This window comes from Apodemus sylvaticus, chromosome X (assembly GCF_947179515.1).
Source record: "Apodemus sylvaticus chromosome X, mApoSyl1.1, whole genome shotgun sequence".
NCBI lineage: Eukaryota > Metazoa > Chordata > Mammalia > Rodentia > Muridae > Apodemus > Apodemus sylvaticus.
The window spans coordinates 100,644,432-100,670,844 of record NC_067495.1 but is presented as its reverse complement, the minus strand read 5'-3'; the positions used below and the strand labels follow the sequence as shown (position 1 = coordinate 100,670,844).

Sequence of the window (26,413 nt, the reverse complement as noted above, 5' to 3'; positions counted from 1 at the left end):
AACTGCTGATTAAATTTAGGTCTTCATGAATGCCAGACTTTCTATACTGACCCATATCATCAGCCCCATTTGTCACTCTTGGTTGTGCTAAAAACCTGACCTCAAATTCATTTTGTAGCTCGGGCAGGCTTAATACTCCTGTCTTGACTGCCTAAGTAGTTGAGATTGCAGTCTTGAGGCCCCAGTCCTGGCCTCATTTCAATGAGTTTACAAATTCCTCTGTTCTTGGAAGTTAAAATTCCAATTGAAACCATCTAATATATTTTTATAAAGAAGCTGCCAACAACATGAACTAGATATTCCCTCCTGATTCTGAGAAAGTGCCAATGTTCTACTTTGTCTTCATTATTAGAAAATATTATTCTTATTCATACTATGAAACCACATATAGAAATAGAGGCTACTATTTCTGATTAATGGTATTTGTTTAAACGGAAGATCTACTTTTTATTCTTTTAGTATTCAAATTAGATGTAGCTGGGGCTGGAGAGATGGATCAGTAGGTAAGAGCACTTGTGGCTTAATCATGATGATCAGTGTTCAGATTCTAGCACTCGTGGTCATATGGTTGACAAATAATTTTAACTCCAGCTACAGGGCATTCCATACTGTTTTCTGTCCTCCGTGGACACCTGGACATAATGTGTGGGCATTAATAAGATAAATCTTAAAAAAATAAAATAAATGTAGTCATTTTCTCCACCAATTAGAATCCTCCCTATCTGAATTCTCTACTCACTCTGTAATCATAGGAACGCCTTGGGTCCTCATCACAATGAATCACCTCTGGGGCCATCCAGTACGGGGTACCAATGAAGCTGTTCCTCCGTCCATTTCTTCTGCTCACTTGGGCACTCACTCCAAAATCCACTACATATGTCAAAAGAATTAATCAGGGACACAAATCTCAATAAGTTATTGCTTTAACTTGGAAAGGCAATACAAAAGCCACAATGGATAACAAATTTTCTTTCTGGCACAGAAAACTCTTACCATGAAGTCTTCTCCAGGAATACTGGGAAATGAGCTTTAGCTGCTATTTATGTTGGAATGAGACCCAACGGTACTGTTATAAATTTAATGTAGGTTTGGATAAATGTTTATCATGAATATTAAAAATAAAGTTTCACTGGTTGCTACGATGTGGCATATGGCGAGCTTGGATCTGCCACCAAGCAGGAGGAGGAACAGCACTGTGAGCCACATCTTAGCAATGTCATTTCTGTTACCAGTTATCTAGAAAGCCTCATGCATGACATTGGAGACTCCAATCCCACTGATAAGGAAAAGCGAGCTTCCTGGTTGAACTTAATTTACTATAGATGCCTCCTGAATCAGGTACAACTATTATCTGGGCTATCTATAGCTTAGCTTTATTCTAAAAAAGTTCATTTTCCCATTCTTCTGTGGGTTACAATGTAAGAAAATATTTAGTATGGTATCCTGAGAAACAGACAGAAAAAATGCTGAAGTAGACTGAGGTTATTGATTCCAAAAACAATAAGGGATGAAATATGAAGTAGATTTTCAAATTTATAATGGTTTCTGGGAATCTGGAAGATGGTGAACAAAATAACTGAAAAGCAGCTTGAATAATTTAGTGGAATCAAAGAAAAATGAAACAAAATTAATAGTTTAAGACAGTCAGAAAGCATCGAAGAAGAGGAAGAAATATTTCAAATATTTTTGAGGATTTTCCTTTGCTGTAAACTTTCATTATCTAGACTTTACAAAAGTTTATCTTTACATAATAACTCAATGTTCTCACTCTGTCTAATAGCTGAATTTCAGAGCCAAGAAATACCTATGAAGGCCATAAATTGGTATATCCCGTACTTGCAGGGAAAACAAATGGGTAAAATCGAGAAGAAATAATGCTACATAAAGGGTTTTAAAAGATAAAGAAAATTATAAGCTGGAATGTTGAAAACTCAACAATGAAGCTGGGAGTGGTGATGGACATCATTAATCCCAGCACTAGGCAAGCACAGTGTATCTTTGGTTCGAGGCCACCCTGGTCTACAGAGCTAGTTCCAGGACAGCCAGAGCTACACAGACTTTGTTTCAAAACAACAGCAGCAACAATAAAACACTCAAAACAAAACTCAACAGTAAAATAACGTATACTTTCTTTAATTACCCAAGGAAGACATTATGCAGATTATTTCCATTTTACAATGTCTTTCCTGATGTCACCGTTTTTGGCTATCATTTTGCCTTCTGAAATATTCTTTTCATGTATATTGTTTAAAATGTCTTAGCTGATAAATCTAAATTAAAATGTGTAAGGATTATGTGCCAAATAACCCAGATTCAATTCTAAGCTAACACTGTAAGGTTTTACCTCATGAATAAAGTATATTAACATAACTGAATGGACTTTAAAACAGATATTTAAGTAGCTTTTTAATTGTAAGTTTTGTTTCATGTTACAAATACCTGGGGTTACCGACATTGTGACTCAAGCTTATGAATATCGGATACATCTAGCTTGGGAGATAAATATCAATGTTGTGTGTTTGAGTGTAACATCTATATGTATTTGATGTATTTCCCTACAGCTTCTTAAAATTATATTGCTATTTTTGCAGCTTATGCATTCAAGGCATGATGCATTCTCTCAAAACTACTGTTATTTCATAACACACAATTACTGCCTCATTTGTTTCACAAATATTCAATAAAAGTATTTGTAATTTATGACAAAAATGTCTATTCCATTTTATTTAGAAAGAAAACTGGAAAATCAGAATTTGGTTTGTATATTACTGAAACATCACTTCTGATTAATAAAATTTCAAGGAATAAATGCAAATAAGCAAATTATGTTTTAGTAATTGAAAGCTATTTCATATTCTTCAAAATATGCCTCTGTAATGGGCAGTCTTTTAAAAACGATTAAGACTTACCACAATTCAATCACTGGAACATGTCTGACAACTATCACTAACATAGTTTAAAGCAATAAATGACCAAAAAGCAAAATTCCCATCATAATTAAAGTTGTTTATCTGCTGTTTCAAAGAAATAATTAGTCATTTGCTTTATTACTTTAATGACAACTCCCTGACAAAGAAAGTTTTAAGGAAACCCAAATACCTATATTGGCACTGATATGTTATAAGCAGTTGTCTTAGCTCTCTGCCTCACCTAACCCACTACAAGAAGGAACTTACCGATTTTGACTTCAGCATCATGAGTCAGCAGCACATTTTGCCCTTTGATGTCCCGGTGAATTACTTGGTGAGCATGAAGGTGAGCTAAGCCCTGTGCATACATACAGATTTTAAAAGTCAAGCAAGTATCTAGATGAATATTCTTTTTTAAGTATTTTTGGTAGTGCTTTAAAGTGCATTGGGAGAAAAAAATCTTTTGTTAAGAAAAATAGTCCACATTTGGTTTTTTAAACAAAATTCTTTAGGCTGGAATGACTACAACCAGTTCCCAGAAATACTGCTTTTGGCTATAAGGAAAGGAAAATATATCAGAATACTCATGAAAGAAAAAGAACACTGAAAAGTAATATTTATATAGATCAGGAAACTTTATCCTCCTTTAAAGCCTCTATATTTCTGACTAGGGATGAGAGTAAATGCCCGGACAGCTTAACTATTAACTATTTTGTTCTATTTCTTATCTAAACATTTGTTTAGTCCAAAATATTTTCTGGTGGGGCCTGTAGGCCTAGAATCTGAGGGAATATGGAAATTCATTTTAAAGTGTGTACAATTTGTGTTGGCTTACCATGTTGGCTCCAGTCCATTCACTACTAAGAGCCCTATGACCTGGCGAACCCGTGCCATGGTATGCAGTATTATGCTTCAGTGAGATCATGCCAGAAACTAGTTGGGCATTAATAATACATTTATTGAGCTTTTATTCTGTGCCAGACATTGTGCTAAATATTTAGATGGAGTCATTACTAAGTTGTCAAAGAATCCCTTTGGGGAATAGGCTCTCCTCCCACATTATGGATAAGGAAAAAGAGAGCAAGGGAAAGCAAGAAATTGATTCAAGGTCACAGAAATTATATATGATGAATTAAAATCCAAATTCGGTGAACGATTTAAAACAGTTCCATTGTTATTAAAAAACATTCAAACAAAATGAAAAGAAAGACATTCCAATGGTGTTGGGGGTACTCTTTAGCTTATTAATATTCTTTTGGGGGGGTGACCCTAATGATTTACGTATTGAACACCAATCGAATTTGGCTGACCAAGAAGCTCATTTCTTTCATCTAACTAGATGTTAGAAGTTAAAGAAAAATTTGGGTCTATATTCAAAGAAGATATATGTCCTTTACAAAGGATGCAGAGAGTTTGGGGCCACACTGTAGAATACTGACTTCTCCTGACTAGTCATCATCTTAATTTATGATGTTATGTCAATACTTAAAAATAGAGTCAAGCCATGATGTCATTTCCATGATCTGGTGAACATAGTAGTGAGAATCTCAAAGAGAGCCATTCAGGGTGTTGATCTCAGTATTTTGGGCTTTTAGGTTTCTTTATTCATAGGTTATGTGTAAAATTCTTAGTTATGCAGTATTATAAAGTTATATATTTAGAGCTAGCTTCTTTTAAGAGCAAGGACAAAGATGATTTGACTACTTACCTGAAGGATTTCTCGGCAGATATAAGCGATCCAGCCTTCTTTTAAACTCTGATTTCTTGTCATTCTCACTACATCAGTGACTGAGCCTGCTGCACATAGCTCCATCACCATCTGCAATGGTGCCACAAAAACATGCAGCATTTTAGAAAGTTACAGCCGTGGAATGAGAATTTGTGGAAGAAGGTTAACCAGGAAACACATTGGAATGTTTCGCCAGCAGGTGGGAGTTAAACTAATCCTTCACTCCTAGGTTTTTATAGGTTGTAGTTTGAGATATTTGGAAGGAAGGTCATTCAAGTTTATGCTAAAAATGTAAGAACAAATATCCTTGGAAGAATTTTGTGAGAAGGAGAATCCGGAATGGTGCTGGGAACGGGAAAGAAAGGATATTTGAGAAAAGAGTTTGCCTGGATATGGAAGATCTTATAAGAATTTACAGCTCATTCATATTAATTTGTTTTCATTTTTTAATGGGCTAGAATGACTGAATGAGTAGAGTACTAATATATTTGATAATGGGACTCAACATTTCTAATAATTTTTCATATTGTGTGAAAGGTAAATTTTGTAATATTTTATGAAAATATAGTATACACCTAAATATTAAATAAGGAACCATTATAGCTATGTATGGAACAATATTCAATAAAATCACACCTATCATTTTCAGAAAATAGAGAATTCTAGTAATCTGGGTATTTGAGAAAAAACATGTCTAAATTAGCGGTCTTAATGATGTTTTAAGATAGCAGCGTCAGTATCACCTATGGACTTACTAGAGGGCACAAATTTCACATGCATTACAGATCTATAATGATGCAAATGCCTGTGAAAAAGCACGAGCACTGTGTTATAGAAAGTTTTCTAGAAGATTCTGATTCATGCTAAAATGTGAATTTCAATGTAATGTGTCGTAAGCATTTCTATAGTATCAATGGCCCCATTCCTAAAATACGTTATGTACAACATAATAGAACTTTTAACTGACAGTAGAAGATCCTAAAAAAAAAAAAAAAAACATTATTCCAGTTTATGTTCCATGTGTGCTGTCTTTCAAGGTATCATGGACTGAAACTTACTATCTAAGATAGTAGAGCATGAGAAAAAGTCGAGTGACTATGGCTTAGTTATATTGGGCTCCATTTAGTTGCTGAAATTTATGTCTCATTGATCTGATATTTATAGTAGTCCAGGCACAATGACAAATCAATGATCCATTTAGCTGTATTTATGCATAAGCGCACATATGTCAAAACACCTAAAACGTGGTATGCCAAGTGCTAATTCAAGTTGTATCTTTGTCTATTTCTTATTTTATAGCCCGTCAAGCTACCTGGATATCAGCAAAAAGTAAAACCAACAAAGCTACAATTTAAAATTTGAATCTTAAATTACCAGTGTTTCTTTGGGTCTGTCTCCATCCTACCTTGCCTGGCCTTTAAGTTATTCTTTCTATTATATCTCACTGTCTCAAGGAGTCAGAATAGGTTTTCCCTTACTATCTTGAACAGTTGAGGTCTTCAGTTTTCTAGTAGTAGTAGGAGAACAAATATCGCACTGTAGCTCCTTTGCTGTGTTTGATTTTTCTTTTAGAATAAGACAAGGGCAAATACAAACATACCCAAAGTTGGTGCTGATGGCCGGGAGGATTCAGCTTGAAAAATGCTCCGTAGAAGGTCACGATGTTTTTGTGGAAAGAGTACTTCCTCAGCAGATTGAGCTCAGTCCTAAGATCCTCTTCTTCATCCTAAAGAGGGAAAGCAAAGCTTTCTTTTGAGGACAAATCAGTGGCAATTAGTCTCTAAAGCATAATGTTTATACTATGGAAAATCTTACAGAATTAACATTTAATGAAAATCTTTTTTATAAAATTACAATTTAGGAGCCAAAGGAAAGAGGAGACTAAAGATCTCTTAATTTAGAAGTTCTTAGAATGTGACTCAAGAACAGCAGCACTGGACCTTAAGAAATTATTCAATAAATGATGCAACATGTTTTTCTAATTTCATTGAGATACAATTCATATACTGTATACTTCAGTAACTTAAAATATAACACCCTATTGTTTAAGTAACATAGCTATATATTAATATCATCACAGTCAATAACAAAAATATTTTCTTTCAAATGAAACCATAGCTTACCTCTAATTCTATCACACTCACCTTTGGTCTGTGAAACCACTAATTTATATTCTATCCAAAGTATATAAATACTATTTAATAATGTGTATTCATTTTATACTAGCTATTTTTGAGGTTTATGTATGAGATAGGGATTCAAAAATTATTAGTGTTTCATTGATTTTGGCTTACAATAAAATGATGGGCACTGTGAATAATGTTTCTATAAGCATTCATGTCAACTTTCTTAATGTATGTGTTTGCAGTTCATTCTGATGAATATTGTGATGAAAAGACAAATTCATTTCAACAACTGTTGCATCATTTTTCCTTACCAATGTACATATATAGGAAGTTCTGACTGCTCTCAAATTCTTTGAGAGTGCAGTGACAATATCATGTGGTTTTGATTTATAATCTCTTAAGAAGAAAGAGTTTCAGATTATTTTATCAATTTCTTATTAGCTGATATGTGTATGTGTGTGCGTGTGTACTGAAATCATGGACTTATAAGTATCTTCACCTATTCTGTGAGTTGTCTTAATCTTTCATGTATTCTTTAGGGCACACACATTTTAGTTTTGATAAAGTCCAACTTATTATCATTCTATTGTTAGAGACTTTGTTTCCTATCTAAGTATTCATCATCAAATCAAAATCACAGACATTTAGCTTTATGTTATTTTCTAAGCATTTTATAGTTTTAGCTCTTATGTTTAGGTATTTGATCCATTTTCAGTCCTTTTTTTCTTGCACATTTATAGAGCTAGTAGCAGAATGTTGTGATTAGCCTTTGATACATTTTAAAGGTATGGGCTCATTTGATGGTAAGTTTATAATAAAATTTTGTTTGCCTAATCATAACAGCTGTACATCATGTCTATGTAGCAAAACAAGTAATGATTTAGTCTCTCCAATTATTTAACCGACTCTTGTTAAAAGGTTGTAGTATGCATTCTGCCAGAGTTGTGTATGCTAATAAAGTAACTAGAGACTAAAGTGATAAATGCACAATACACATATGTTACATATGATGCATACAATAGATACAGATAGGTATATGTGACATTTATTTTAATCTAAGGAACTTCATATTTTTCTTTTAAATTTTGTATTAGTACATAAAACACATCTACCTACAGCAAAGAATACTTGTGTATCATTTGGAGGCAGCATAACATTGTAAAGAATGGATATATGGGTCTGATGCTTACAGGGTGAGGACAGATGTTGAAGCATTGTGTTTTAAGAATTATCAATTATTGCCTGTTGAATCCACCTGATTAGATGAGATCAATGAGGTGAAAAGCAAAGTTTAAAGGGACAACTCTATAAAAAGTGCATTTGACCTTCGCCAGGAAAGAACACTAACTCTGAGTACTGGTACACTTCTCTTTTTACCATCGACTTCCCATAGTAAGAAACCCCCTTCTCTCCCCAGGATTCCATCTACTTTAAAAATACAGTAGAAGATAGAACACTGTCCTGTCTTCATAGAAGATATATGTATGTGCAGCTAACACACTTTTTAGCCAAAATAGTCAAGCTAATTTAGAGATCCTAACTGATTAGCTAGCAATGATGTTCCTTTACTTAAACATAACCATAGAATTCAAAAGACGTGACTTAAAAAAAAAAACAACAACAAAAAAAAAAACTTCCAAGAGTGGGTTTCCCACATAAATGTAAACTCTCCCAAAACAAATAAATGACGATCAGATATGTTTGGAAAGCATTAGTGTGTTTGCCACTCTCAATTAACGGGAAGTTGAGCTTGTAAGAAACACACAAGTACATAATATCCGTCAGGCCAAGTGGTAATTTAAAACTCTCACACATCTCCCAGTAATATGATGCTGCAGTGTTTCCTGGCTCTGTGCCAGTTGATCCTAGACCGGCCTGAATATCCTGCTTTTTGTCAAGAGGCAGCTCAAGGATGACAGAATTCCCTTTGTAAATTCACCAGTGCTACAACCAAAATCCCCCCTTTTTAATATGGAAAGAATACCAGAAAAGTTTTGGACACATTTTTTTTTTTTACTAATATCAACTTTTAAGAAAAGTAGAATTAACCTAATAATTCTATTTTACATTTCTTTGATTTTTGGTGGATTTTTGATATATGAAAGCTGGTTATATAACATTTGAAATGTAAATGAAGAGTATATTCAATACAATTTTTTTTTAAAAAGAAAGCTGGTTATATCTGCTTCCTCTGAATATGTTTCTAGTATTCTAATATGATAGCTAAAAGAAGCCTTTTGTGTAACAGATAAATCATGAAGGTATTTGGCAGTGGATTTTTCATATACCTAGAAAGATTCCAAATGTGTTTGTGTTAATAGAAAGGTTTATTTTTTATGTATATATCACTACATAACTGAACATCATTTATTTGGCTGTAGGAGAGAAGACTAGAAAAATTGTATCAATGAAATATATTGATATGAACAATAGCTTTTGTTTTAGGCTTATATAACATTTTGATAGGAAACTAAGATGTTTTGAGAAATACAGTTCTGTATGCCTGAACTTATTCTAAAAACAGTAATTATTGAGATTGGAAAGATATCAATAAATTTGCAAGGAGAAAGTGGTTCATACTCCTTCCTATGTCCAAGTATTGTGAATAAATATCTGAAGAGTGTTAGGATGGGTACTAGGTTGACTTTCTATTATTAGTTTTGCAATATAAAAAGCAGCTATTAATTTGGCTCAAATAAAATGATGTCTGTGATCATCATAACTGGGCAATAGACTTGTTCTAAAGAAGTTGTGCACAATGTGAAAAAGTACTTTGCAAAGGTCAATTTTAGGAAAAAAAGCATTCTTGGCACCATCAGCTCTTCCTTTGTTGCTAGCCAACGTAAAGGCTCTATGCACTCTAGACACACTCATTTTCTCCTGCAGCTAATAATTTACTGTGCAAAGGCACTCTTCTTTGACAGATGTCAGTGTTCAACTCTGATGAATAAATCTATACGAATAGTAGAAGACATACATGTTATCATTTCCACCAAGAGCACTTTAGAGGGAGCCCAGGTAGAGATAATGCAAAAGATGACTTGAATGCTAAAATCAAGGGAAGGACTATGGAGGTGCCAAGAAGACCAAGTACTCACGCTGTATCTCCATCCAACAGACTTTTGGTATTTGTTCACTCTCACCCGTCTTCCTATTTCAGGCATAGGAGTCTGGAAAAAAACCAAGAAAATATTATGAGACCTACTAGTATACTCTTATAATAACCTATGCTGAAGTATTTTGTGCTATTTTAGCAGTAAATTGTAGATGAATGTAACATCGTTCCTTTCTGGCTTTGCACTAATAGCATTAATCTAAAATTTCAATTTCTTATAGCATGTGTAAACTGGGAACAAATTTATGGTAATGGATGTAACTGACACATTAATGGGAAATTTTGCAATAGTGAAGCGTTATTTTTCCTTTTACAAATGCAGATAGTAAATATTAAACATCTATTGTCCTACCACGACTTTTAAATATTCAAAGATTTTATATGGTTCTAGTGTTCCTAAATTAAAACGAGAAAATAAGTATCTTATACGACATTAGTTTAAAAATCAGTGGATTATTTGGGAGCTATGTTTTATAAACTCACAAAACTCCCAAATCCCCTGAATCTCACACTGGTTTGCAACATTAACTGGCCAAACAAAAGTACTTTACGGTTCCTTCACTAATTGCAAAATAACAGTTCATTTAAGGTATAACAGTTCCATGAAGCTACTTAGTCTTTTGAGCATTTTTCCTTTGGGATTTAATGAAATAAAAATTTCTTAACTCCTATTATGTTTGTGTTAATATTATCTTTAGAAAGTGAAGTGCTAAAGAAAGTGGGCAGAATTCACGAATTCTTTGACAGCAGATTATGAACTGTAACACAGTTTTATGATTGTTAGCAGGAACAGTGCCAATTAAATGGTCTCTCTTGCTTATCTGTCAGAAAACATATGAAAAAATGTGCTTCTCTGACAACTTCTTTCCTTCTACCTGTCACTGGGAATCTAATGGCCTCAATTCTCAGAAGAAATGATTAGAGAGAAAGTATGACAGAGCAGAGCAGTGTTAACACAATATTAAAGGAAATATCTGCTTTGCTATCCCTGGCAATAGATAACCAACTGGAAATAGAAAGATACTTCCCCAATTGGTTTGTAATATCACATATTTAGAATTTATGGTATGAGTGAAATGTTTTTAATGTGGTAGCAAACCAGTAATTGTAATACATTAACAACTGTGATTACAAACCTATAATTATTCTGGATTATCTCACTAATACATGAAATCATGATTTCAAACCAATGATTTTGGAGTTGTTTATCCCCTGTACAGGGCATCAAGTGAGCAGAATATTGAGAGAACACAGTATTGATTACCTTCCGGGCATTCATTACTTTAACAGCCACGAAAGAACCAGTCTTCTCATGGATTCCCTGAAAAAAAGGAAATTGATGTATCAAATGTTTGTTATTCATCCAGCAACAAAGAAACTAATGAAGTAAAATAGAGCTAAATAATAGCAAGAACATAGCATGTTATAAAATATGTATATGTGTTTATAGCAAACATAACTATGTTATCAACATTTAAATAAATCCAAAGTACTTCACTGAAAATGAAGCAAGTTTATTAAGTAGTTTCTATTTTTGTGCTTATATTAATCCATGGACATCATTTATTTGATATAATTAATAGTCTCAATCTGTGCTCCACTGAAGAATCCAGATGAACAGCACAAATTTTCAATTGAAAATAGCAAAAATAGAAGACATTTACTGTACACGTTTTGACCTACATGCATGTAGTACTTTGCAAAGATATCTTCCTATTGAATATTTCTTCCATAATAATCGCTGGTAAGAGTGATGCATAATTAATCCAACAGACTCTAAATGTTTTAATATGTCTTGAATTATAATTACTTTTAATAATGTAGTCTTAGCCTAAATGCAAATCGTACATTTATAAATAATATTAAAATGAATATATAGTTTTTATAATTAGAGATTATTTTGTGGCTGTTAATTTTCAAAAATATTTCATACTGCGGTAATAGAAATTCCTCCCCTGTGTTATTGTGTGTAAGTTAAGGAAAATGCCTAATAGGATAGTTCTCTAGCAGAAAATTATTCTTGGACTATACTAGGTTGAACAGTAGTCTCCCAAATTTGAATTTCACCTTGCACTCCAGATTGTGACCTTACTTGGTCATCCCTGAATTTCTCTGTAGGCTCCATGAATTACAACTTTCCTTTCCTTGATTCTAAGAGGTTATTCATGGGTCAAACTGCTATTCTGTTCATACTACTGTTCTGTGCACTATAAAGCATTTGACATACTAGCAAAAATATTAATCATGCATAATCTGTAAAATTTGAATTATATCACTTTCATACTTGTGAATATACATTAGTGAAGTAGTTGAATGTCATTAAGTACTGGTATTCACGATATAAAGTTTTTTTTTAAATATTCTCTCAATCAGTGATCAGCGATTGACCCTCATTTCAAAATTGCACAGTTTTTCATCAGCCAATTATATATTAACATGGTGTTTCAAGAAGTTATTCACTATTTCTGAAGGAAAAATAAACCCTAGGTCTTAGAATCACATAATAGGTTAAGAAGTAACAATTTTGTCTAATGTATACAAAAATACATAATTATAAATTGCTGCTATTAAAATAACATTTCAGAGATCTCCCTTGTACTCTTGATATTTTTAACATTTATTACTAAGTCATTTTAAATTCAGACATAGTTTAAAAATAGCATATTACTTGATTACAATATAAAAATTAATTAATATTGGCATAATAATCCTTTAAACCATATTACAGTTTATTTATGATGAACTACTTTGTATAATATACCTCAGCTTGTGTTTATCTGATGCTTTCTTGTAATTATCCTGAGATTACACACTTGCAGGAGAAAAACAAACAAATGGAATGTCCTCTGTCCCCGTATACATCATCATATGTATCACAACAATTATGAAATAGTGAGTGACCTTAATCACTTAATGTAAGACCTGTGAAGTTTGTCCACTACTCATTCCTTGTCATATTATAAATCATTGGAAGTTACTGACATCAGATTTGAAGGAGAATACTGTTATTCTTGACTAACTAGTTAGAGGATCCAGAAGGTACCTTTTGAAAATAAACTAATTGTTCAGTAGTGCCATCTTGTGGTTTGCTGGTTATGTGGAAGCTGCTTTCTGCAGCAAGCAGAAGGAAGGCTATGCTATAGTGAGAGGAGGGCAGGATTTGTAATGTGGGTTAGGTGTGGCCTTTTCATTTTCAGATATAATTTGCATTTTGTGCAAAATTAAATATATGTAGAAAGTGCTAAGAAAGCAGATAGGTTTTGTACTCTAGAGTAATCAGAACTTGATGTACCGAGTATTGAAAAGCCCAAAAATATAAATTGGATTTTGTCATTTACTTTTCCTATAGAAATATCAACAATATAGAGGGACCCACTGGTTGCACTGAAATAATAATATTTCTTAAAATATAAAATGCTCAAAAAGTACTAGAAAGCTAAACTGTCTTGAGTTGTAAGTTTTAAGATGTGTATAAGAAAATCCAAGGACTTGTTACTTAAATCGTTTTGAATTTCTAGTAGAATTGGTTAAAGGGTTCAGAACAATGACTATAGGCTACCATGAAAAGACATTAATAAGATCCTAAATAACTATCCTAAGAACATATAATGCTTTCAAACTAAACATGTATTATTTTCACAGATCTATTTGAAGAAACTCAAGGGAAAAAATAAATCCTTCAATGTGCTAATTTCAACTTGGCAAAGATTTGTGTTCTTAATTAATTTAGGTAATCAAATAAACAGCATTATTTAGTTTTCTTACTCTAGGAAAAGCAGAATTCATTACTGTGTTGTTGGTCTTTATGAGTTTGAAAATTAGTACCAGCATTTTGAATGTGTCTTATTAACAGAAAATACTGCATGCTCCTAAATTTAAGACTGATCCCATACAAACAAATGCATATATAGTGTCCTTATATACATGCATAAATTATTTCTTTAATTGAAGACTAAACCTTGATATACATAAAACATGAAGGTAAAATCATGAATGAAATTGTGTAGGTTACAAGAAAACATGTATTCCTTCTTAATATCCAGACTCCTTCAATTACTTTGGGAAGTCAAATTACTACACTCAAGACTAATTACACTTTGGGGGAGTATCTTGAAAATAATAAAGTAAGGCTCATTTAGGTGCTAAATTCCAAAGGTAAATGTAAGTGAACTTATAAGGACAGAAGTAATTTGTGCATCATCAGTTCAGCCCCTAACTGATCAATAAGTCAACCACCTTTCCAAGGGATTTTTTTTTTAATTTTTCCATTCTCAGGGCACAGTTCTTTTCAAGCATTTCTTCAGATTTATTTTATAGTATTCTCCTACACCTTTGGGGATGTTCAGGTGAAGATGAAGATCTCTTCCAGTTAATTGGGAAAGGTTCATGACAGAGATAGTACTGATGCCAGTTAGAACATGAATATGGCACAGCATTTGAAAAGTCTGGGCATTAAATGGTGGTCTCCGTTGCCTAGAACTTCACAAGCAAGTATTATCAGGCAATGCTGAGAAGGAACAATCAATCATTAAGTGCAAAAATGTTAAGAAATGGGAGGATGGCCATTCAGCAGAAAAACTGAACACAGAATGTCAGGGCGCACCTGCTTAAGTCACAAGCAGAAATGTCAGTGGAAAAACAATAAAATAGTGCTGAAAAGGAGAGAGAAGACATCACTGAGAGATAAGTCATTAGTTGTATACTTTATGACTGGCTTTTGTTAGCTAATAGTCTGATGCAAACCTCAAAATTTGTAAGGCACTGAAAAATCAGCATTGAATTGCAGTAATGATCAATTTCTTGGGGATTATACATTTTAAACCATAACAAATGATTTAAAATAGCAGTTGTGACAGCTGTGTTTGTAAAATCCATCATTCTGTAACAGTTAATTACTGTGTTTTCCCCTAGAAAGAATATTGGACAGTTCTTGATGGCCTTGTAATTTTCATTAGACATTTTTTTATATCATGTAGTTAAAGAAATTGTTGTGGAAAAACTGCCTTCTCTTCAGCCATTCATTCGGGAGTCCCTCCAGTCATCTATTTTGCATTTAGTTGGCAAACTGAAACCACATAATCTCCATGGTAGTCTTCCTTTCTAGTTGGGTTTGTGGTGGAGAAAGACCACTGAGGTACTTATCGTACTTGAGTCCATTCTGTAACTGTGCGGCCTGCTTTGACTCACAAAGATTTGTTCTTTGTCATCCGTTTTGGTCACTAGCAAGAGATCCAACTGATCCTTGATGGCCACCACAAGGGCACCCATAAACAGTATCTAGGAGACCTTGTTGAGACACCGGTGGCTAACACAATAGCTTCTACCAACAGGTCTGTCCAGAAACACAAAAGCAAGTGACTGGCTGAGGGCTTTCCTTCTAAACATGTCCTCTCCTTAACTATCCTTTCAGATTGGTAACAAGGATGCTGTTTCTTACATGGATAGCTTTCCTTCTTATCCTTCCACCATCACAAAAACAGCTCAGGAAGCCCAAAATGTGTTGCGAGCAATCAGTGGAGGTATGATCAAAACCAGCCATGATATGGTGAAAATAGAGGGTGAGAACTGAGGACTTCTATGAAATGCAAATCACTCTCCAAGAAGGAACTGTGGTATATTTGGGATGAAAAGGGAATGTATGAGCTTCATTTTTTTTCAAATAAATTTTAAGAAACAGATATTAGATAGGTGATAATACATGACAAAATTATCAAGACACACCTGTTTTCATTCTCACAAAGCTTAGTATTCTGCATGAACATACACTGTGATCAGTACATTAGACCAAAGGGCGGCCAAAGAGTATTCTGCAGGATCTACTATTCTGTGTTTGCATAGACATCTCATTGCTACAAGGGTTTTTCGAGTTATGTGTATCAAAATTGGGAATGTCTTCCTAGGTGTGATCTCTCTGTGTGTGTCTGTCTCTGTGTCTTTCTCTTGCTCTCTGTCTCTCTGTGTCTCTCTGTCCGTCTCTGTCTCTGTCTCTCTCTCTCTCGTTGTCTCTCCTCTCCATCCCTCCATCTTCAATCCTATTAAAGAAATTGCAGATAAAAATAATTGTGGCTAGAAGCATTTGGAGCCTAAAACTGAATAAACAGTATTTTAATTTTTGGGCCTTAGGATTTAACACTTCTACAATTACAGTATTTTGCATTGCAAGTTAAAGGTGAAGATAACAAGGAGTCATGCTTCTGTTAAAATTTCTAACAGATTTCTTAAAGACACAATAAATATTATTTGTAAAACAGTTGTTACTTACATGCCACTATGAAGACATGTCATATCTTTGAGTAAAATGAAGGTAAATTTACACTCTAGGTAATTAAGTAACATAAATTTAAGTTACATAATCACTTGATACTCTATGTCTGAGATCTCATATGTTCCTTTTATCAAATGAATCATTTACCTAGATGACAACTTTTTTAAAGGAAAATTTTATTTTTATTTAATTTTAGGGTTACACATATTCAGCAAAGGTGTATTGGGATAAATCAACTTAATTGCAGTATGAATCTAAAATAGAAGTGCCAAGTGGTGAGTGTAGACACATGGGTGATGGTGGAACACAAAATAATTTTTATGCCATATAAATTTAGAGAGATCATAACACCTAATAAGTACTATAATACACTGAGATTTCAGACAAAGCCTGTTAAATGCTGCCGTGTTGCTTGGTACTCCAGGAATCCAAAGAGCATTAATTATCAGTAGGTGAATTTCCCTTCTTCAACCCTGTAATCATCTCTGTGGTCACACTATGAGGCCACTCAAAGTTCCATGCAATTCTCTTCAGTTAGAAAACCTCAAGGCTTGGAAAGATACGTGCTCGTCCATATCAGAGGGTAGGGGCCTATTAAAAGGAAGCAGTGCCAAGGTTCTTGCCAAAGCCATACAATGTTAGTCTGTCAGGGGATATTGCCTAATCCTCAATGGTGCTACTACCCTGAAACCTTCACTAAATATCCCTGATATATATTCCTTGTGGTTCTATTGAGCTCAGAGGTGTGAAGTGCTGAGAACACCAAGTGTTTCATCCCTTTCTTTGGTAGCAAACCATCCAATTACAAAATCCTTGGCTAGCTTAGTAAATGGATTCAAAGTGAACCAGATTTTGCAAGTAAAAAGCTACAGAAGCACCAGAGTAACCAGACAGCATAATGTTTTTCCTCTTCCAAAAATCTGGGGCAGTCATGGTCATGCTTTAGTACAACTGTGAAATAGTCGGAAGAGGACCTTGGCGGTTTCAGTGGCTTTGTAGCTTAGGATCTGCCCTGTAATTTGAGGCAGTTATGTGTGCTTATACAGCAGCTTCAACTGACTTTTATTACCCTTGTTATTACTCCTGCAGGGAAAAATAGGTCAAAATATGAAGTAACATCATTTGCAAATGGAGCTGCTCCCTCTGACACTACAACACTCAAACAGCAAATTGCATAAAATGGACAATAAAGTTCAAAATTGGTAGTTAGAAATATATGGATAGTGGCTACTTGGTAACTAAGAGGTGTCCTCAACAGACGGCTACACCATAAGCCAGGTCTAGAGGTGACAAAAATGCAAAACCATTGAAGTTCATTCTTACAACTAGGCAGCATCATGAAACTTTCAATGTTGGCCATTAATACAAATTGAAAGTGATAGCCTGTAGCATGAAAAGTTGGCTCAGAGGCTAAGAATACTGGCTGCTCTTTCTAAGGACCTAAGCTTGGTTTCCAGCGCCCCTATCAGGTGGCTGGCTGACAGTCACCTCTAACTCTAGCTCCAGGGGATCTAACACCATCTTTTGTTCTTATGTTAGCATCTGCATATTCATGGCGCATTCACACTTCCACAAAGAGAAGACACAAGTCTTTAAAAAATAGTCACAGTCTATAAACTAGAAATTCAGATGTTGAGGAAACTATGACATACATGACTCGGTCCTACATGTGCTCAAAATCACTGTTCACACTCCCAGCATCATTATTCATCAAAGTACAGTGAAAATGTGATAGAATAAAAGATACCTGCGTAACTCTGTGTGTGCCTGTTTAATTAAGCCTATGACTTTTTTTTCCTCTCAGGAGTGCTATACATTACAAATATAAGAGGGAATTTAGATCCCAGAAGCTCCTTTCCTTTTCATATTCTTTTCCTCCCTTCAACTCTCTGTCACTATTTTTTCTCATTCTCACAATCATGGAAGTTGTTTTTTTTTTCTTTAGATATCTTTGGACGTAACCGTGGGACAGTGTATCAAGGCATGGGCAAGGGCAAAGAAACACATCTTTTATAAGCAAACAGGTTCTAGCCAGAACAGAATGGATAATACTTCACCACAATGTCACAATGTTTTAACATAAACTGCTTTCTTTATGCAATGCATGAATCAGTTAACACTCACACAGAATGTATTCCATCTGTTCTGACAGATGTGAGGGCCAGTGTCTCCGCTTCTATCAAGCAGCGCAACCAGTGTAAGGAAAGCATTGAAACAGCTGGCTGCTGGGTGAGGGGAGGGGCGCAGCAGCCCAAAGCATCAGCTTTTCCTTCAAAATCTACTCACTCCAAAGGGGAGTCTTAACTCTCCCAGCTCTACCAGTAGAGGCTTAATCACAAAAGACCCATGTATGACTCTAACGTGGACAGGGTGTTTATGACTTCTCCAAGAGAAGTTTTTATGTATGCTGTGCAGGATATCTTAAGGGTACCCTGAACAAGAAAATCATTGAGGAAAATTAGTTAATTTTAGTAAGGCAATCTGAAAAAGTAATCTGAGAGACCGAGACAGTCATCTAAAGGAGACATATATTGATGGGAAAATATTCTCAGGTTGGAAATGAAGGAAAAAAGGATATACATATCATGGGCACACAGGACGACTTGGCCTTGTTGAAATTTTTGACTTTTTTCTTTCCTAATTCATATGGCTTCATATTTTTTCTATTAATTCTGCACTACTAACCCCTAAATTTGTTAATCCACACAACCAGTGACAGAATTAACAACAGATCCAAAGCACAGTCTAAGAATCCCTTCCTATTCTGCTGTTGGTTTGTAGTCTTTCAACTTAACTCTGTGGGGTTTTCTTTTCTTCTCTTATTTTGTATTGTTGCATATCACTTTAAACTATTCATCAAGTCAGATACATGACATATAATATAATAGTGCCAAAAATTTGAACAAAACCACTTTTGCAAATTGATTGAATAATTTCCCTATAAGTAAGTTAATTATATTAATGAGTTTAGCACTACTTTGTCCAGGTCTTCAGCAAATATTTAATGAATTATCCTTTGAATGTATTATTATTTGATATGCACTAAATGTCACAAGTAAAAAGCACTATTAGATTAGATAAGGATCTCAGACAAGATGCTTTTGAGTTTATATTTAAGTAGTCATTTGCCTACAAATTATAGACAGAGGCATGCATTCCGTTTCTGGATATATCACATTTTTGTTGCATTTTGTTTTTGCTTTATAAATTATATTGAATTTAGTCAGAGTATGTTCTGTAGGATATGGACCCCTGAAATATAAATTTTCTTTATACTTAAGCATATAATCAAGTTATTAAAATGCCCCTTGTGTGCCTGACAAAATGGTTATTCTCTACTTGTTGATAGTAGAATTCATCACAGTTCAAAGAGACCAAATGTCCTCATTGTACTCTTAGTAATTTTTCCAACTTCATGTATAAAAATTCTGAGATAGAGGTCAAAGATTTCCATTGTAACTTTGGATGTATTACATTAATATCTCCTTGTAATTTTACTAATTTAACTTCCCTTATTTTAGACCACATTTTCCATTCCTTTGAATGCAAGTTTTAATAATAGAACAATAAGCTTTATAAAATGATGAGTGTGTTAAAGCTCTTATTGCTTGGAGAGATAAACATGAGCCCTGGCATCCAGTCCGTTTGAGACGTCACAGCAGAGACAAAATCCTGCCATCAAAATCCTGTCTTCTGATTGTGTTTTCTTTTTCTAAAATTGTGCCTGACTTTCATTGTCAGAAAGCTGTACCACCTACAATACTCACAAAGCTAAGAATTCTGTGAGCCTAATTTATTTTTTGGAGGGGGGCTGTGTCTGAAGTGTTTTTCTTTTCCATGAATTTTCCTAAAATGCCTGTACTGGCAAGACGCAAGTAAAGGGAAGATTCTGACATGGGGCTTTGCCACAGGCATGCCAGTAAGGCTGCAAGACTAAGTATTTTCTTCTTATGCAATTATATTCTTCCTTTTTGTAAAGAAAGGTGGCAAAGTTAGGATGGTTTATTTTACCTCTGTATTCTGAGTCTTCTTTAATCATATATCTGATTCATTAACTTCTGGGCCAAATTACAGCTCTTTCATAAACCGATTGCAGGGCTTCACCTCTTGTGGGAGCCTAGGCATTTGTTGCCTGCCTGTAGAGCTATTGTAAATGCTCCTGTATTTCCACTTCAATGTACAGAAAGAAAAAAACTCACTAAATCTACATCTGGGATTTATCTCAAAAGTATTTTGTCTCCAAGGGTCTTTGCTGGTATTAGAGTCATGAGTCACTGTCAGCACTGTAGTTTAGAGGTTGTTCTTACTGTCATGTATTGTATACCTTTATTTAATTGTGAACTATGACAAGTCAAATAATACAGCATTCATGGGGAAATACACAAAAAGACTGAGCTCAAGGGCCTCCTTAATGACCCTCTTTTCTCGCAATAATAAATCTCTCCTCAGAAGTGCTTCTACTTCTTCCCACTACCTCCAAATTCACTTTTCTCATTCTACAATCACAGGTAATGAGTTAGATACAATGTTATATTGTTGCTTTACTTTAGTCAGATTGTTGCAAAAATGTTTCATTGTGTAGGTGAAGAGAGTACAAGAAGCGGTTACAAAACCGGAGATAGGAGGGGGCAGCAGGCGTCTCAAGTGAGACTGAAAATTAGAGTTCTATATGGGAGACTAAAGGGGGAGCTCTGTCTTCTCACTGGGTCATTTAGGAGGGTAAAAGTGTCAAATATCTGTCAGCTGCCTTCCGGACACAAGCGTTGGGAGAAAGGGATGCAGAAGGAAAAAGGGAAGGAAGAAGAGAGGAGAAAAAAATGGAATGATTTATTATTGTGAAATGAACAAAATTGGGCGGGGTTGTGTTTTTAATGTTAACTGATCTTGATGAATGTCAGGAAACTGAGTGAAGTGTAGAGTCAGGTAACTCATGTAAGTGGCTAGTTTTGCTTCAAATTTGTAAAATGTATCTACTATTTTTAGCAAAATCTAGGTTCCATATAAATGGCTTAACGAACTAAAATTAATTCTGTCCTGACCACGTCTTCCCTTAGAGAAAGTCAATTAGAAATTAATTGTTTACTTTTTAGCAAGTTTAAGTACCAAAATGAAGCAGCAGCATTATTTAACAGCTGGAGAGCTGGTTCAGCCATTAAACACTAGGCTCACAACCAAATCTATAAGACAAATATAAATATGTGTTTTACGTTATATGCATACGTTAATTTAATTTCACACATTTTGCACCTAACAATTGTCTCTGCCACCAGTTAGAACAAATGTTGATCTCCCCCCTCTAATCCTTTGATTTCTTTGTATAACTGTTCAACATGATAGTTTCAGATATTCTATGTCAATATTTTATTTCATAAAATTTCTCATTCTACCACTCCACAAAGTACCTATTTTTTCCTTGTCTACCATCTATAATATATTATTCTCCCCCAGGCCTATCCGCAAAATGAATGGGCTATAACTTCTCTAGCTACATTCTATTGTTTTAATGGTGAGAAACTTTACTTTCAAACCAACCAAATAAGACTTCAAAACAAAGTATAAGCTCACTGTCTATGTACTATATAGTCCCACACTGCCAAAAATATGTTGCCTACTAGAAATAAGTTTAGCAAATTTGCTGAGAAGCATTAAATAAAGACTCCGTAAATACAACTCTCCCTACCCCAGTTCTAACATCTGCCACTAATTGTGTTCATAAATGTTGACTTAGGAAAGTTAAAGCCACAAATACATCCATTTTAGAGCCAACTTCTTCTCTATATAGTTTATTTGTACATCAAATGATCCACATCCTGATACCAAAATATTCTATCACCCATCACTATCCTTTGAAACACATCTCTGGATAATCTCAGTCAAAGTAAAATCATGAGGAAGAAAGTATGTCTGAGACTTTAAAATACTTTTTTCCCTTCCTTTTAGATATGGGTGATGACTTTCCTGTATATCTTGTTTTGTGAAATGTCTTATGATTAGGTTTAATTAGTGTAGGATAATTATCTCACTTCCTTTTCTTTTCCTGTTTAAAATTTTAGTAGCTAATCAGTGAGAAAAACTTGGATTTTAAAGAAGGCCCCAATGATGACATTTATATAATTTTCCAAACTAGCTCCCGATTAAATCCAAATCCACAGATAAACTGAGAAAAGGGGGTAATTTATTTTAGCAAAGACTCAATTACACTTTCTTTCTGGTTGTTGCCTGCTTTGTTTTGTTTTTGTTTCATTTCATTTATTTGTTTTGAGACAAGAGTTTCACTACATGGCTCCCAGCTAGCCTGAAACCAACTTTGTTTTAGCCTCATTCTGATGGCAATACTGCCTTAGCCTTCAAAGTAGCAGCATTGCAACAGTGAATGACCACATCTTGTCATATTTACATTCAATGTTATAAGCCTCTTTTTTTCTTGAGTATAAAATTATTTCAACAATTATTTAACAGCAAATAAGATCACTTTGTATGTTTCTATCATATTTTATACAGTGGCTAAACATCTGAACTAAATTCATAACATGTATAATTACTAACACTAACAAACAAAATAAGTTTAAAATCTTTATATTTGTAGTGCATTAGTTTTTGACAAGAACAGCAGCATGAATCAATGGAAATTGTTAAATATGGTTAACAAATACTGAATTTTTAAAAAAAAAATCCACTTCTTTCTCTAGACAGACAGTATCTCAAAATAAATAAACTGCCTAAATACAAAAGATAAAGCAAACAAAAAAAAACACAATAGAGTAAATCTTGTTGTTTATCTATGTCTTAATCAGGGTCTGTATTCCTGCACAAACATCATGACCAAGATGCAAGTTGGGAAGGAAAGGGTTTATTCAGCTTATAGATCCACATTGCTGTTCCTCACCAAAGGAAGTCAGGGCAGGAGCTCAACCAGGGCAGGAACTTGGAGGCAGGAGCTGATGTAGAGGCCATGGAGGGATGATACTTACTGGCTTGCTTCCCCTGGCTTGCTCAGCCTGCTCTCTGATAGAACCCAGGACTACCAGCCCAGGGATGGTACCACCCACAATGGGCATCACATTAATTATGTTTGTAGAAAATCATGAAAAGAAATCATTGTGAAGATAGCAGGATTGTTTTCAAAGATGTGAAAGTTACAGAACTTAAGAGGGCAATTGTATTGAGGATACCTGAAGCACCTTAAGATCCTTGAGATTGGCTATATATGATTTGTAAACGTATTGAAACATGTGTAGAAAACTTTTCTGCAAGGTACTTATAGGTACTCCGTGTATGTATAGCAAGGGAATCCAAGGTCAGCAAGAGAATGTGTTTGGCCTTGGTTCTTGTCTCCTTTTCAACATCATCATTTTTACCATGGTTTATATTTTGTGTATGCTTAGGAAGGTAAATCTAGTTCTGTAAAACATAATTAAGAAAATTACATAAACGCATTAAGCATTCGTATTTCATATTGATGTAATCAGTGGCACAGGGTCTCCTTCCCCTAGATGAAAGAGATCCAGTTGCAGAAGCCAAGTTAAGAATGCAAGAAAGTCAAGGATTCAGAATCTAGTGCTTACTCATCTTAGCTGCAATCTCTTCTCTTGAGCAGAATTCTCAAAATGATGGTAACTTTTCATTAACTCACTTTTCTTCTTCCTTGCTAGCATGGGAACTAACCCCCAGAAAGTAAAGTAAAGCAGTCTTTAAAAATGTAAAACTGATAAGTCTTTTGTTCTTCCCACTGCCCAAAATGTCCTGGGTCAGCCAGATTCTGATTTTTGCAACCTGATACATCATTTCAACCAGGTGGCTCCATCTTGACCCAGGCACTGTTATATAGGCAAACAGATGTTTCTCAAATTTCACATGACATTATCCATTCCACCTGTTTTGTGACAGATGATTTACTTTCTGACACTTAAACAGTTCTCTTCCCCCATCACCCTGCAAATCAGTTCACCTCAGTGGAGAACTGCCTTAGTTTAATGAGATTCTAATCCAACCCCTTCAGTGCATACACACATAAACAAACTGCAGGAAACAAAAGTAACCCTTTGGTGCCACTTGGAGGAAGTCTGTTACTGGGCAAGCATGATATTATAGCCATGGAATCTCAGTATCAATTCTTTATGTTATCAAATTATGTATCTTATTTTTGTGAGATGGGACTTTCTATGATGTCCAAGAAGGCCTTAAACTCCTGGGCAGAAGGAATCCTCTTTTCCAGCCTTCCTATTTGTTGCCTAAGAAAAGGTATGAACACTACCATGATTGGCTTTAGATGTTTACACTTTTAGCATTTTGGTTGTCTACTTTTAATCTTCACATTTGTCTCATGTCACCATTTTTTCTTAATTTTTTAAATATGTTCATATATGGGTACATCATTTCCCCGTCCCTTTTCTCCCTCCAAGTCTTTTTGTTTTCTCACACTTCCCCCTAAAAATTCATGGTCTCTTATTCTTTAATTATTAATGTTATATAAATATGCATGTACATGTAAGTTTATGATTATAGCCAGCTGAATCCTTTTAGTATTGTTTGTATGCCCATGTTTGGCTTGGCCACTGTAATTGGATAACTCATACAAGAAGATTGATTCTCCCTCTCCTTTTCTCTCTGTAGCTCTAGTGCTAGGGAACAGTAGAATTTCCTCCATCCATACTGATATGTCAACTGGTATTATCATAGTTTAGGCAACTGCATTGTTGAGATTTCATGGATGCAATTTAGCTGTCATATATAAAAGATACTATCTCACAGCAAATCTCCTAGTTATCTGACTCTTCTGCAAGATCTCCTGTAACCTAGACTGTCTTTGATCCCTGTAACCCGTCTTCCTGCCTTTCATTCCCAAGTTCTGGCATTATAGGTATACGTCTCATGCTTTGCTCTATGATCCACAATAATTACATAAATTTACTGTTATAAACTAGATAAGTTTATTGAAGGATAATTTACATTCATAAATTCTGCTCATTTAGTGTTCTTTTGGGAGTTTTAAGAAAGATAATCATCTGATTGCATATTACAAACACATATTTTTACATATCATATACATATTATATTTTAGTTCTGATAATAGATTTATCAATTAGTGTAATTTTCTATTTTACTAAGCCTTTAACTTAATAGAGAGACAATGAAAAGCATTTTCTTGTCCCACATTTGTTGAAAGTTTTCTACTAAATCAGAGAGGAAAAGAGGGGAAGGGAGAGGAGATAAAGAGCTTGGTCAATAAAGAGGGCATCGGGGTCAAACAAAAAAGAAGAGGGAGGAAAAAAAGGGAGGGGGAGGCATAAGAGCAATAGAAGTGGGAGAGGAGGTGGCAACAAGAATGTGGCCTGTGTATTTTCAAATGTCATCATGACTATTGATTATATAGATATATATATATATATATCATATAATCAATCATCTATCATATATATATGATAGATGAGAAGTACAGCTACATATGTGCCTATCTATCCACAAATACATGCTGGAGTTCTACTTGTTTTGTAAGTTACTTGTATAATAAAACACCTATAGCCAGCCTCTCTCTGCATTCATTGCACATGCATTTCCTTACCTTTTCTCTTTTCTGTTACCTTCACTTAAGATCTGTTTTCCAAAGAGTAGAACAATGAAATGACCATTCCTTATAATTACTGAAAGCCAACCTCTGAGAGAACCTAAGAATCTTTATCACATGGCACATCCATTTAAAGTACTGTGTACCAGAATGTAGTGAATCTGGACTCACTCGCCATGGGTGAGGGTTAAGAGAAACAGAAGTGACATATGTTAGAATACATATGGAGTGGTGCTTTCTGTGACTCAAATATGTTTCATCTGAAGCTCATTAACTAAATATAATATTATATTCATGTGGTTTACAGATGTTAATATTGCCTCAGTTTCTTGCTAGGAATATATAAAACTTCAGTAGTAGCTTGAGGCTATGTATTTTGAATGATATATTCAGCCAGCATAAGCTAACCAAAAATTAATTTAGCCTTGACAAGCATTCTTTCTCTTATTACCTTATTTACTCTTACATGGAATCACAAAGTTGACTGGAACTATGGATGAATATATCTGACAAGAAAATTGTAAGTCTTCAAATCACCTCCAAATTATCTCTTTGTAAATCTTACTAGGGGAGCTTACAGCTTTTCTATCACAACTGTCAACTTTTGCCTTTTCTGAAAAACCCTGCCCAGGTTTCCAGATCTGAGAGTTCTGCAGAAACATTTAGTACATTCTAAGCCATCATCACAGAGAAATTTACTGCAG

At 34.5% G+C, this 26,413-nt stretch overlaps 1 protein-coding gene across 1 annotated transcript in view; it reads right to left on the bottom strand.

The window, feature by feature from the left end:
• The window catches only part of Nrk (Nik related kinase), a 92,563-nt gene that overhangs the window by 41,161 nt on the left and 24,989 nt on the right, over window positions 1–26,413 (bottom strand). Inside the window, exons 3-8 of the mRNA XM_052171331.1 lie at window positions 11,144–11,200; window positions 9,863–9,934; window positions 6,239–6,364; window positions 4,618–4,728; window positions 3,177–3,267; window positions 740–870 (exon numbers count right to left, since the gene is read on the bottom strand). Of these exons, the coding sequence (XP_052027291.1) occupies window positions 740–870; window positions 3,177–3,267; window positions 4,618–4,728; window positions 6,239–6,364; window positions 9,863–9,934; window positions 11,144–11,200 (588 nt within the window). The remainder of the gene's footprint in view (window positions 1–739; window positions 871–3,176; window positions 3,268–4,617; window positions 4,729–6,238; window positions 6,365–9,862; window positions 9,935–11,143; window positions 11,201–26,413) is intronic.